Raw genomic sequence first — 14,985 nt, forward strand, 5'->3', positions numbered from 1 at the left:
ATTCAGTTAAAGCTGAGTGCATGGTGTGAGATTTGATTGCCTGAAACCAGAACAGCCCTGTTTTCAGCTAATGACTGCTAAATTAGATTCAATAACACATCACAGGAAGACAATCTGATGATTTATTGGTACCTAGTTAGGATGAGAGAGAGGAGGTGAGGCTAGAAGTTAGATTCCTCAAGCCCTACCTCAGGCTGTAAAGGCTGGTGTCAGTTTGTTGCTCTCCTGTTGGCTTGTGTTGAATTAATTCAACAGCCGCTGCTTAAGGCTGTTTTTCCAAGTCCCTTCTACAGCCTAATGCCTAGAGCCTTCTTTCAAAGTATGAGTGTGTTTAAATCCCAGCATGAGACAACTGAAGCGAAGTCTCTTATTGCTCGGGAGAATGTTCTGCCGTGGTGACTGTGGGAGAGAGGAAGGGAGCGAGAATGTCAAAAATAGAAATAAAAATTAAGCAAAGGCTGATTCCAGCTGTCCTTTTAACTGTATGCACTTCCAGGCAGCTGTGTTTGAACACCTGTTTGAAGTGTCCAAATACTGGTGGGGCTTTGATGATGAATCTCTTTTCACAGATCCACTTAAAAGCAGCAATTGGTTCATAACTATATTTTGTGAATAAAGTTATATTTCAAATACACTTTTCAGAATTCCATTGTCACTCTCTGTCTGGCATGATGACTATTTTGAAGCACTTTCTACTAATCTAGACAAGGTGTTTACTTGTATTTTGTATTCTCTTTCTGTTCTAGACTTCATCTTTTCACAAAAGTACCTCATAAAAGAATTCTGGGAAGTCAGATGACATTGGCTATTGACAAGCTAGCCAATATTTGCCGGATTTTACAGAAATATGTGTGCGAAAGTCTTGCAGGTGACCCTTGAAAGATTCTGTTATAGTCAACATAGAGTTATCATTGCAAAGGTGATTTATTGATGCCTAGGTGTGATGGAAGTGGAAGTGAAACATGAAGGAAATTTATTGAGACAGCTGACAGTTTATGCTCTTTATTTTAAAGCAGGTGGATGACCACCATATATGAAATAAAGCAAAAAGATCCCCAGTTTCAGTCAGATGCAAAAAAAGTGCCATCTCTTCAAACAACAGACTGACTTGGTGTTGGTATGCCATCATAATCATCTGAGTAGTGCTGATACTGGTCAGTAAGAAGAGGCTGATGCAACTCATCCTTATTTTTCTTGACACGTACAATGCATGCAGCAGCAGCAAAGATAATTGCAACAAGAACCAGTGCAGTCACTATTGCAATAGTTATCATCTCTGTGACACGGAGAGCCCGACCTGAAAGAAGGAGAACAAAAGGCAAAGATATTAAAAGCAAATGTCAAGTATATGGATAAATACCAGAGATTCAGACTGAAACTCAGCATTTATTCACTGAATTGGGGAGTAGAAATAATTAAAATTTTGTTTGATAATTCTTGTTCAAAAATGTGAAAATATTTAGTCTGTCTTGCTTCACTCTAAAATCTGTTCTGGACCTTTCTTCTGCCACCTTGTTTCTGATGCATTCTGATTTGCATTCTCTCTAGTGAGTTAATGAAGCTATTCGACATAGGAATAAGGATGTTCTGCAAGGTTAAGATCCAAATGAGAACTTCTCCTAAAATTAGGGTGGGTACTGGGAACTTCATGCTGGAACAATCTCTGACCAATAGCTATACCAAATCCCAAACAAACATCTGGAAAGTAAAGCAGGAAAGGGGAAAAAGGCCCTTACAAAGACAGCAAACATTGTTGGTGGAATTTGAATAAATTTCAAGAGAAAAAGATACGAAGGAAAAAAAAGAAGAGGAAGTATCTAGGCTACACAGTTTACCTGGCCACTCGACTTCATAGCTGTATCCCAGGTTTTCTGGTGCAGTAACAAACATTTCATTATTGGTCACAGGAGGCCAGAAAGGCACCATGTTGTACTGTCGGTTATGTCCAATAGGGGCATTCTCCAGTGGGTATGTTGAGATATCTAAATTTGAAAGTTAAATCACATTTCTGTAAATAAATTAAAAATAATTTGCACTACTTCATTTTTTCTTTCCAGCCCAGGGTTTTGAGTATCCCAGAATTCTTTTTCAGTTGCTCCGGAGGATTTGTTTCCCAGTGTTACAGGTACAAAGCACAGTCTCTGTGCTGTCCAAAACCAAGGCCACTAATGTTACCTCTGGTTTTGAATAGAAATTAGCAGTAAATTTTTTAAAATTCTGCCCATGTTAGTATTTTTATTTCTGCTCACTTGGAAACGGACAAATATGGCAATGACCTTTTTCTATGTTCTTGCTTTGCCTGATTGTAGCAGTGATTGTAGCAGGATGACTGCTGATGTAAATTTCAGTGGAATTTTTTTGCAACATAATGCTAACTCAAAAGGAAGTAAGCTGAAATAAAAAAACAACCAGAACAGAAAATCCCTGAAACAAATCAAACCAGCAACAACAACAACAACAAAACTCAAAACATAAAAGAAAGAAAATACTTTGTGTTAAGATGATGCCAAACCTTGTGATAGATCATGTAAGATCCACAAAGGGCTCTTACACAAGGGGCTCTCTGAGAGCTGATGTGGGAAAATTTAATGAGGCAGATTGTGGAAGCTGCAAAAAGAAGTCTCAGTTGTGCAACAACAGCTGTCTTCTGTAGAAGAAGGAAGAGGAGTATAGATTATCCTAAGAGAATACTGTTGCTGCATTGTGCGGAGGAATACAGTTGCTGCATGATGCATGGGCATAAGAGTTAGACTGAATTCTCTCCCTGGTCCAGTGATGTAAGTCTCCTTCCCTTATTTTTTTTTTTTTTCCATCATTCCTTTCAAATCCTCCCTTCTGTTCTTCCTTTCTCCCTCTTTTTCACTTTCTCCTGTATAATCTTTTTCTGGGTTGTTTTTGGAATTAAAAAAACAAGGGCAGAAATGGTAACTATCCTTTTGAAGTATATGGAGAAGGTTATTGAATGCTGGCAGTATATCACAAAGGTGATAGAAATGAATGTGTATGGCATCTGTTCTTCCTTTGACAAGAAGAAAATAGTTATTTACACCACACAACGATGGACTGTCCTTTCAGGGTTACAATGTCTTTGCTCTATGGAGACAGTGTATTCCCACATACTGCTTTCTTGAATTGTACCTGCTGTCTCTGACCAGGTCCCTTCACAGACAGTGATGTGTAATTCCATGTCAATGGGGTGAGGAAGAGAGCTTGCTTGTTACTACTTTGTTTTTGTTAACTATGCTAACTCTTAAAATTCCAATTCTCTCTCCTAAACTGAGGGGCATCTTGCTGTCGCACAAGAAGGAGTTGAGTTTATGTGATTACAGAGAGTGACAAGCACCCATCCTGCCTCTGTCCATGACAACATCTTACCTGCAGAATGCCGCCTCAGCCACTCGTCAAAAAGAGCATCTGTAAATGTGTGCAGGAGGACAAAAATGGGGTCATTTGGTGATAAATGAGTTTGCCCTCCTGTTCCATTCAAAAATAGATGAGCCAAGTTATGAAGACTTCGAACTGCTGGATCATATTTTCCTGAAGGATCACTGTACCCTGAATATGCAAACAAAGAAGAAAACAAAAATACCAGTGAAGATTTTGTTTGGAAGCTGCAGTTTCAGATGAATACTTTTTTTTTGTTTTGTTTTTTCTCTAAAAGGCTTTCATGTTCTCATGTTGCTTTGCCTTAAACAAATGGGTAGCTAATTCTCTACCTACTGACATTTGAGAAATGTTCCTGGAATACATAATTTTCAGATTAAATTAGCCTTTATAAAAGAATGCTGCAAATGTGGACTGTAAAGCTGGTGGGTTCTACCACAAAAATGGCCAAAATAACATCACAGCATGAAAATAGATGTATATATTTGGGCCCTGCATCTCTTTCTCCATACTAAAATAGTTGCATGATTTTTCTACCTGCTTATTGAAGCAGGTGTGTGTTGCCATTTATTCTAATGAGCTAGCTGTTAGGTTTCCATACATCACTTCCATATATACTGGTAACACGTATTTGTTTTTTCGCTGAAGACAGGCTGTAGCTTTGTTTATGCCCAAAACCTCATAGCCCTCAAGTTGGATGTTAGGGTCTGAAGCATCATGGAAACTTGTCCTGTGTTCAAGCTTTGGCCAGCTGTTCCAGAGAGGGATACCTACAGTTAATTTTCCAAAGCAATGTTTGGACACCGAGGTATTGCTAGGCAGCCGTCTGAACTGTCACTTTTTAGTCTTTTCCTGTTAAAAGCTCTGGATTATTAAGGAAATGAAGAAGTTTTTAGGATGCTGTTTGAGCACTATAAATCAAGTCTTTAGGCTCTTTGTTGGGTGTGTGCGTGTGTTCTGGTGTCAGTGACAGAGACTTCAGTTTTAAATGTGCAGGGCTTATAGAAGAACAGTGTTTTTATGTTCCAGAGAGAAGGGCTAGTATGCCTAGCAGTAAATCCTGTAGCCAGACCTCAATTACTGTTTCAATACTATTGCACTAAATACTGCTAAAGCTTTCAAATTATTTTGCTTTTTTTCAGATACAAGCATAACTGCTAGAAGCACTTGTTTGCTTCATTTAGGGATGCAATGGCATCAATCCACAGACAAGGACTTTGTTTTCAACAAAGGCAGTTTACTAACTATGTGTCAAGGACCTGAAGTTAGTTTCTACTTAGTATACCAGCAGCAGATTCTTGAGAGTTTTATGCATTTTAAGAGACAATAAGCTATAGCTATGAAGTAATTTACTTAGAGCTTATTTCGGCTTAATACTCAACTAATACTTAATGCTAAGAACAATGTGTTCTACTTGTCCAATAGCCTGTCTCAAAACTCATACTTCCAACAGGAAAAAGTGGCAAGTCTGCTCCCTGGTTTATCTGAAGCTGTTCAAGGTCTTTTTATTTGCCATGTTTACCTTCTACTGTGTTACGGAAACTGTCTGTTGAATTTGAATAGAAAGGAGGAGTGTCAAATACACCAACTTCCAAACACTGAGCAACATCCTCAGGCTCTGGGAGACGCTGTACCATAGGTCGTGCTACATTTCCTGCAGGATTTCTTCGTATGGGACCACCCTCAGTACCTGGAAGCAGAGGGAAGAAAGACAACAACGTGCAGAACAGTAGGCCACAGAAAGAATTGCTCTTGTGACTGAACTGTGGAGAAAAAAATCTCTCACAAAAGACATTTACACTGAATGAACTGGTCAGTTCCTTACATTGGGCAAAGAATCTTCATGGGGCCCTGTGTTCTGGATTCTCTGTTCCAGGATGTAAAATGTCATCTAGAAGCTTCTTACTGAAATTTGTTTTCTCTAAGTGATTTAGGAAAATTTTCTACAGATTTTCAATGTGATTTCCTGATGAGACCTAGGTCAAGATTATTGAGGATGTCCTGACAGAGTAGCTGGGGAAAATATTATGTAAATGACTAACCCAATATTGGGAGGGGTTTCCTATTTTTCCCCCTATTTCCATGACAGTGCTTATACGAATATATAAGAAACCTTACTGGTATTTTAAAAATTATTTTAATTTGGGTAGGTATGTTAGAATCTGGTGTGACTCACATTCAAAACATGGTCCACATAGTTACTGTGGGGATTGTTGGATGTTCTTATTTTAGGAGCAGAATGGCATGAGGGTGATAAATGGAGTAGTCAGACGAAAAGTTAAGCTTCAGTTAAGAAATAACACTGCCAGATTTAATTATTTATGGTGCAAGAGATGAATTGGTACTGCATAAGAAGGGAAGGCAAAGCATTTATTCTTTCTTCTGGTACAAGCTCATTATAGTATGTATTATCTCAACAGTCTGATGAAACATGGATCAAGAATATTCAAAAACTGCTTTAAAACATTTTGGCTGAAAAAAGCCACTGCAATGTAAAGTATTATATTTTTTTATTATTATCAGACTTTTCTCTCCAGATATCTTTCATCATTCATACTTACTGTTACAGATGGTTCCCAAGGTTTCATAATCTTCTACATTTTCACATAGCACTCGCCACTGAGAGAAGATTGAATTCTGGCTTATAAGAGAGACATCGAAATTGCTTCTAGCTCCCATCAAGTCATCTGAGCAGATATCACAGGTATTTTGTCCTGTTGCAAAATTCCAGTAGGGCAGTCCAAAAGTGGGGTCCTGTAGCATGTTCTAAACCACATAAATATAGTGTTACTATGTGTGTAACACAGACAGCTGTAATATTTACTGCTAGAAGAGTGCTAAAAACCAGCTAAATACATCCTAGTAAAAGTCAGAATCTTTCCTTGTAGAAGAGGAGAACTCTATGGAAAAAACATGTAGAAGCTTTTTGATAGTTCTTAACATTGAGACCTTTGTTCAACAGAGCAGATAGCTGTACTACTGAACTGAATCATGGATCTCCCCCACTATTAAGACAGTATCTCTTCCATGAAACCACATTGTAAGCGATAAGAAACCTAACACTGAGACCCCATTTTCCAAATATTTTTAATGGCCTGTAAGCAAGAACAGTGCACATAATAACTAGATAAACTGTGGAACTGAAGGAAATGTAAAGAATAGGGATACCAGCTTTTCCAGTTGGCATAGTTTAATTCTGGTATGGGCTGGAGTTGAACTGTACTGGAGTTAGCGAGGCAAAATTACTTTGACTAATGATCAAGTCTACTGACATAAATAGGAATATATATTAAAATCACAGACAGATAGAACTTCTCTGGGCTTCCACAAAGAGAAATGCCACAGATGACAAATGTGTGTCTTGGAAGGGAGTGTGTGCCTCAGCCTGACGTAAAGCAATTAAAGCTAGTGGAAACACTGAAGTGATTTCAGACACTATTTAGTCCTGACCTTGAAAACTTAATTCTTGATTTTTAAGGATGATGGTCCATAAAATACTATACCCATTTTATTAATAGGTCCACATAAGAGAAGGAAAAAAAGAGAACCACTGATTTATGGAACAGGATGTAGTAAAACACTAGTTTCTCTAACTGGTTTCACAAATGAAATGTGATTCTGAATTCATAAGCCATCTCTGTTATTACTTTCTTCAGAATTTCTGATGCTTTGGTTAATGTTATTCAAAGAATAATGGCCTTGAGATTAAAAACACCACTGAAAAGAACATTGTTGGTCCAATAACATGTGTTATATCTAGAATATATCTTTTTTACCAAGAGATTTTTATGGAAATACTACATTTTCTATTGCTCTGATTAAAATATTATATTTAACATCCCTATAAAAGTGACAGTCTGAAGCCTAAATGCACTCTATTAAATTTAGTGTACAAAATGAGTTAATGAAATTGCAGCAGAATCATTTCAACATGTAGGAAAAAATTAATTTCATTTGTTGCCTGTTTTAATATGAAGCAACTTTAACTGCAAAAAACATAGCGTGAATACCAGTAAACATTAAGAGGAACTTCACCTGCATGTCTCTTTCAAGCTGCAATAGATGGTACCTATGCCACGTGACAAAAGCTGGTCCCTCATGAGAGAAGTCAACTCCTCCAAAACTCTGCTGCCCCGCACCAAGGAAAGTCTTCCTGACAGAATAATAGTGAGACCACACAAAGTAGTTATAAATGGAGATATTCTCAAACTGAGGTGTGTTGCCATCTGGTCCAAAAATTTCTTCACGTCTTCGTGTGGCAATAACGATGTCAGGATGGACTGTCACCTTGGCTTGGTGTAAGGCATTCACGAAGCGATTCCTTTCTTCCGCACTTAGATCCAAAAGGTTCCTTCTGACTGCGATAAAGCAGAAGAAGCAAGTTACTGCCAAAGTAACAAGACACTGAAGTCTGATCTCACAGAACTTATTTAATGCATTCCTAATAATTCTGGGCAAGTCCCTTTTTCTTCAAGTGTTCACCCTTTTTTTATTGGGGAAACTCACTGAGCATAAATAGAAGATTATTTTAAGAAAAGCTGAAATAAATTAAAAAGAATCCCAATCTTTACAATTTTAGTGCTTTTAGGAGTATTGTTACAGATTATTTTTCCATCCTGCTGGACAAAAGACAAAGACAGTTCTTTGTCATACAAACCTTTCAGAACTTCATCTGATATACTTATCTATATACCACTACTTGTGGTGTAGTACTCTACAAGAAATGAGCACTATAAACTAATAAACCAATAATCAGAAACTCTCTGTTTGAAAATTTAATGAAATTAAATTTTAATTTAATGAAGAATTGATATTTTTATTCTTGAACCTTTGTAGGAAAAATGGCAGATTTGCTGTGAATTATTGTGAATTTGTCACAGTATATCTTTAATCTGACATTTCATCTTACCTTTTATCTTCTAAACCTGACACTATTAACAATTGTCATGTATTAGCCCTTTTTAGCCATATATCTCAAAATAATGAAAAAATGTCATTGTCCACACATAGAAAGTGCAACAAGAAAGAAAACTGACTTGTTGAAATAGCAGTATTTCAGCAAGAAGAAGTGAATCCAGATGACCTCAGTCCTTCTTTCATCTGGTCTGAGAAAATTTCAAACTAAGTTTAGACTAAGATGAAGATAGAAGTCCTCACAATTGTTATTCAATATTTACTTATTGTCATTATAGAAATACACAGTAAAAATCCATAACTCATTGTCCAAATTAGTGATAGATTATACAGATGCAAGAAGCAACAGATCTTCAACATGAATCTATACAAAGAATAGAAGTGAATTATGCTTTACTACAAAAAAAAAAACCGGATTCAGTGAGGCATTTTTTAGCTTCTGGGAAATTTGAATAAAGTCTTTCCTGAAACATGAATTTCAGGCAAGGACTGTGTATCCTGAAACATACTTTTTTGTTTTGCAGAGCTGAACTGACATGCTAGCCCTCATCACTGAAGTGCTGGGCTTTGTGGTTTGGTTGGTTGTTTATTTGTTTGGGTTTTTTTTTGGTTATTTTGTGGTGTTTTTTGAATTGTTTCAAGTAGACAACTGTAATTGTCCATCTAATTTTGATTTACATAGACATATTAACATTTTCATTTTGAAAATATATGCCTGAACCACAATAAAAAATAGTGATTATTATTAGAGTTAGTAATTAACAGAGAAGTTACGAAGACAGCACACTGGATTTTACAGCAATGTAATATGGATATGCCAACAGTAATCCAGTAATTATTTCTAAAATCTGAACAGATAGGGCCATCTATGAATGGGCAAAAGAGGTGACCTCAATGTGAAAACTTAAAGCATAATAAGAAAATAATTTATACCTTTTAAACTCCTGTTATCATGCACAATATATTTGATTTATTTGGCATTTTAATGCATCGTAAAGTATTTAATGAGAGAAAAGTAAAAAATGCTCTTGTACATTCTAGAAAATCACCTAAAACTGCTGTTTGCCTGTCTCTAGTTTTACATTATTAAGTTTGTGTGTTAACATTTATGCCTTTATTATGCTTCAGAGCTGCTATCATTGTAAAATAGAATAGGCCAGAGTATCAGAGAGTGCAATCTGGTGTAGCAGATCAAATTCACAAGTAATACTTTCTTCTTTCTAGTTTAGTTCTTGAAGCTCAAAGGGTGAAAAAAAATTCAAAGATCTTTCCCATAGCCATCATAAAATATTATTAAGGAATTGTTAAAATTTTGATTTGGTAAGTGGTCGTTTGTTAACTCTTATTGGAACATGCTCTTACATTCATGGAATGTTCACTTATCTGGTGAAATGTCAGTGCTGATTTCTGTTTCTGCAGAAAGAAACACTGCATATTTGTGCTAGAGACCTCTTGTTTAACATATCAGCAGAACCCATGCTCATTTGGGAAGATTTTTGATTCTACAGGATTTCAATAACTTCTTTGAAGTTAAGTGTTTAAGTTTAAAAATAAAGGTTGAAATCTTGTCCATTCAGATGGTTTTCAGATGAGAACAAGAATATGGCCCCAAACCTGTTTGTCTTTTTTAATTTACCTGTAATGTTCAACTTTTTTCCAGTCCTTCAAGGATTTCAAATCCATTTTTTAAAAAAATTTTAAGATCTGTTTAGTGACATGCTAGATGTAACTGAAACTGGAGTACTGAAGAAGGGCTTACCCCACCCTGGACTAATTAATTTGAACAGTCCCCAGTCATGACTAATTTTTTTAAAGATATTGGCAGCAGCAAAGGCAATAAAAATTTACCAGACCAGGTACTTAGTTAAGAATTGTATTAAGGGACTTTGAATGAAAAAACCTGCTGTCACATTTAAAATAGTCACAAGGTATTAAACATATTGAGGTACATATTATTCCCAGGATCACTCACAAACACGTGTACGTACGTGCCTTTAGACATTATTTTTATCTTAAATCCAAATAATACATTTTTCTTCAATATATACGTTCTATTCTTTAATGGAATTTCATGCTTTCTTTTCTTCCTTTTAATGGATAGTAAGTGTAAGTAATAAGTAATTTTTACACGAGCTGAACTGCTCCTCTAGCCCCTGCCTTTATAACACCTTTAGCAACATACCTTTGTTAGTAAATAGCACGGAGGTTTTGTACCTTAAAGAGAACAAATCCACTAGATACACTGAGAAGCAAGCACTGACAAGGACCAGCTTTCACGTCGTATTTCTGATGTCCTTACCAATATTGATCTGCTGGCTGCAGGTAGGTCCAGTCCAGCCAGGCCGACATGACCCGCAGTTGTAGCCGGAGAAGTTCCCGTTGCAGCGGCAGGTTTGGTTGAAGAAGCGGATGGGCCATTGCTCGCGGTCATCCCGCCCGTCGTGGATGTACTGGGGGCCGTGGGGCCGCCAGTCGACAGTCACCTGTACGCACCGGCCCCTGCCCGTGGACACACCACAGTGGTCGGTGCCTGGCCCGAACACAGGGAAATAGTCTGGGCAGCACATGCCGCTCCTCAGGGCCTCAACAGTTGCGCACTGTCGAGGGAACTGGGCTCCAGCTTGGCCTGACATGGTGAGAAGCATCAGCAGGGAAAGGTAGAGCAGCGTGGCGATCCGCATGACAGCGGGTCAAGCAGAGCTGGCTTGTTCCCAGAGCTGGCTGTCCGCACGCGCTGATTTCCTCTCCTGTGATGGGACGCCCAGCTCCCTCTATGGAGAGAGAGAGAAAGAGGGAGAGAAAGCAGAGTAAAAACGAGTGACACAAATCTCTGGGCTACCCCTTTCACCCCAGAAAATTCCTAACTCTACACTTCAACAATCTGAAAAGGCGAGCAACTCTGACCACAGATGCTAATATTCTCATTATCTGCACGAAAGATAGTAACTAAGTAGATCTGCATTTGCTCACTGACTGTTAAATTCTTCCAAAATGTTCATTCACATTTTACACTTGCTGGACACGTTTGTTCTAAAGCCACAAAGTTCTAAAACCTGTCTAAGGCACCAGTTTTCTGAAACATTTTTTTTCCACACTCCTTCCTTCCCCCAGCTCATGCCTTCTCTGCATTAAACTAGCATATCTTGTTCTCCCCTCTGTTTTCCTGCTGTTCTCTGATGCCAGCTCCAATATAAAGTGAAGCTGTACTTCTTCATGCATTGTACCTGTTTTGTCTTCCTGGTACCTCTCCACTGCTGAGATCTTGTTCTATCTCTGCACGTCCTATGACTGTCTAACCTGAAATAAGCACGGCTAATTTCTCTCCTGGTTCAGTCTGCTTGCTAATCCTTCTTGTACCAACACAGTGTGGCTTGGCCTCACCCTCCTTCCTCTCTTAATCCCCTTTCTACTTCAGTGCATTTCTCTGGACTTTAAGTACTTGAACAGCACATGATTTCTTTCATGCTTATCTCCTTGTGATTTTACAAGTTTTACCAAAGGTCAGAGACAAATACTTGAATTCAAAACAGAACAAATGTGAAGTTGGGTTTTTGTTTGTTTCTTGGTTTGTTTTTTGTTTTTTTTTTTAATTACTTGCAAAGAAAGGTTCACTTGAAAACAAAGAACAGTGGGGAAAATACATTTAAAAGATACTTAGAAAAAGTTCTTAAGACAGCATTTTCAAGATGAGGCTGAACTAAGTGACTAAACAATGTTATTTGTAAAATGAAACACTCCAATTTTTAAACTTATAGCTTTCAGTTTAACACTTTATTTGGTACTAAAATAAAAAGACAATGATCATACTGGAATTTCATAGAATACTAACTTCTGAGTAGGTGCTAGGAAGGGTAATGACAAAAATAAATTGACAAATCTCTTCAGTGAAAAAAAAAGCTTCTTTAATCTTTGCAAGGATGATTTCTACTGGACAAAAATGACCTTGTTCAAGTTATTACTCTCTTCCTTAGCTTTCAATAAGGATGGATTTCAGTGAGGTGGAGATATGTCAAGTGAGGTGAAGATAAGTCAAGAAACATCTTAACTGGCATCAAGACAAAATATTAACAAGTTTTCTGGGAAAAGGTTCAATCACACTGTAACTGACATCAAGCAGAAAATGGATTACCTTCTCTTTCTGCTTCCCTATATGCAAGTCATAATGCAAGAGTGCACCCAATTCTGGCAGAACAAAGAAACAATTTTTTTGTGCATTTATTCTTGCCAACCAGCCATGCACCAGAGCAGTGAACCTTGCCCTCTGTGCCTTGCATAACCCAACATGCTTGCTTCAGGGTAGGAGGGAGATTTTTAGTACACTTTTTTCTCTCTTTAGTTCATTCTCCATTTGCAGACAGGAGTATTTGCTAATCCTCAAGTGAATGTATTTTCTATTCTGACTTCCACTTCATTCTCCATTTTAGTATATATTCTCTTCTTTGTTATCTTATCCTGCTTCTTTCCCAGCTTATATGTTTTCTCTTTGAACATGTGTATCGGGACACAGGTGACACAAATTCACTGTTTTCACATCAGAAGGTAAACCAGAGCTGGTAAAAAACCTCTTGAGATTTTATCTGAAAAGAAATTAAAGTTCAAAGAAGAAGCATACAGGTTTTAGCCAAGAATATTTAGCAAATACAGCAAATTCATAATAAGCTTTAGAGGGATAAATGCTGCTTCTTAGACAAAGCCCCAGTAAAACAGAGCAAACAGATGTACTGACTGAGGTTTCCTGGCATCATAAAACTTCCCCATATAATGGTGTACATGATTTAGACCTTCTGAAAACCTCCTGCGGAAAAACACCTATGAATGTTTTACAGCAGAGGTGCACTGCTGAGGATCGTATCCCTTCTTTTCCCCCAGATATTCCCTTGGGTTTCCTGTTGGAAATCTTACTGAACTATTTGGTGGAATGCAATCTTTTTTATAATTTTTATTTTGATATTCTTGCCTTTAGAGATATTCTTGCCTTTAAAGACTCCTGCTCCCCTACTGTGCCTGAAATGATTTGGTCTTGGAGATTATCCAAATGTACAACATCTGTGTTTCTGTGACTCAGTTCAGAAAGGGCTTGTCTACAAAATCAAGGTAATGAGGAAGAAGTCAGTGTGTGAACCCCTAGCTCACTAATTGCCTGTGCAGACTTAAAGACCTGAAAAGAGATTACTTAATATGCTATATATTTGCATATATTCTTATATTATTGCACCACTCTCTTTTTTTTTTTTTAGTAGTAGTTTTTGATGCTGGGAACAAGATTTCTGTGCAGACACACAAGGTTTAGGTCTATACCCTAAACTACTGGAGAAGGTTATAAAAATCTAGAGAGCTCTATTTATGCTTGATGAAACATACCTGAGGTACCGATTGTGTCTCAGCCCATGCCACCATCAGTCAAACGTCTGGGAGCTACCCAGTGGTCCTTACTAAGAGTTGGAATACAGGCATCTGTTTGTTTAAAGTATAAGAACACAGTATTAATTCAGAAGTTCCGTTCTTTAACACATGAAAAGACACATGATTGTAGTGATACTGCTACATGCATTTTTCTTCCAGTTAAACAGTACCTTTAAGAAGCATTAAAGGTCAGTGCCAGGAAACAGATCGCTATCAATGGCTCTCATGGAACATATACAGCAGAAGATAGAGTCTACCTGAATAGGCAATCTTCATAGTTCTTCAGTTGTCCTAGGGCTTATTCAGTTCTACACATTTGAATAAGTACATTATTTTTTGAGTTTTTGTCTATTTCTTCTATTTAATTGGTATATTCAAACAGTACTATGCAAGATGAATGTAAAAGAGAGCAAAACTTACCTAGTATTTTTTTCTTCCTGAAGAGTGGGGGAAAAAAAAATATAAGAGCCAACCAGTTTAATGTTTTTCTAGCAAACTATAAGCAATAATCTACAGTAATAAAACTACTGTCTCAAGGCATCAGTAGACAGCTGCAGACTTAACAAGGGAAATGGTGCCAGAGTTTCATTAACAGAACATGTAGATGCAAAAAAGTATTAATTTGTAAATAGGTTGTGAAATGAATGGGCAACAAACAACAGTGATGTTAACAGTGATGATCTGCAGCATTTAATTTTCTGCTTCTATTCAGAAAAACCACCAATGAGAAACATTGCTGAAAATCTTTTACTCAGATTAATGCTTGCAGTGAAATTGAGACAAGATTTTTCTTACTGATATTTGTCATGCAAACTGTAGAAGTGCATAGTCCCAAGGAGCACACAATTTAATTTTTCCCACAAACCCTGGGTTTTAGCAAATTGCTTCGAGCTAGAATTAATGAGTGCAGCTACAGACATCTAAACCTCAGTGCTCTGTTAAATAACCGATTTTCTGTAGTAGGAAAACAGTGGACCAGCCTCAGATAATGCAAATCAACACAGCCCCATTGGTTTTAATAAGACATAGAATTACAGTCAGCTGGAGGGAGCTTGGCTCATTTGTATAGGTTAACCTTCAGCTGGCTTATTTGCTGACAAGAAAACGACAAAAATAATGCTGACTGTTACAAGCAACTGCAGTACTTCCCAGATAATTCTACTACATATTCTCTAGTCTACATTATCTCCCTTTTCATTAGACAGTTGAAAGCCAAGCCAACAGTGAGTATGAAACTGCGTGTAGTGCAACCTTACGAAATGAAAAATAGCATTCCAAAGAATA

At 37.4% G+C, this 14,985-nt stretch overlaps 1 protein-coding gene and 1 long non-coding RNA gene across 3 annotated transcripts; both read right to left on the reverse strand.

Moving 5' to 3' along the window:
• Window positions 1–1,091: 1,091 nt before the first annotated feature.
• TYRP1 (tyrosinase related protein 1) lies at window positions 1,092–11,685 on the reverse strand. Its single transcript, XM_005522677.2, has 8 exons — window positions 11,523–11,685; window positions 10,598–11,069; window positions 7,420–7,742; window positions 5,946–6,150; window positions 4,907–5,074; window positions 3,376–3,555; window positions 1,836–1,982; window positions 1,092–1,297 (listed from the first exon to the last, which is right to left on the reverse strand). The coding sequence occupies exons 2-8, from the start codon at window positions 10,977–10,979 to the stop codon at window positions 1,092–1,094; spliced, it is 1,611 nt and encodes a 536-aa protein (XP_005522734.2). The 5' UTR covers window positions 10,980–11,069; window positions 11,523–11,685.
• A 353-nt stretch (window positions 11,686–12,038) lies between these two features.
• Window positions 12,039–14,665, reverse strand: LOC148184500 (uncharacterized). 2 transcript variants are annotated; one of them, XR_015772414.1, is made up of 3 exons: window positions 14,497–14,665; window positions 13,660–13,752; window positions 12,039–12,875 (listed from the first exon to the last, which is right to left on the reverse strand). It is a non-coding gene; the product is annotated as an uncharacterized LOC148184500 (long non-coding RNA). The 2 variants fall into 2 exon arrangements; XR_015772415.1 differs by lacking the exon at window positions 14,497–14,665 and adding an exon at window positions 13,872–13,999.
• Window positions 14,666–14,985: the final 320 nt, after the last annotated feature.

The sequence above is a fragment of the Pseudopodoces humilis genome, chromosome 4, assembly GCF_049639895.1.
Source record: "Pseudopodoces humilis isolate 2021_Gansu_Grassland_sample_001 chromosome 4, ASM4963989v1, whole genome shotgun sequence".
NCBI classification, from domain to species: Eukaryota; Metazoa; Chordata; class Aves; order Passeriformes; family Paridae; genus Pseudopodoces; species Pseudopodoces humilis.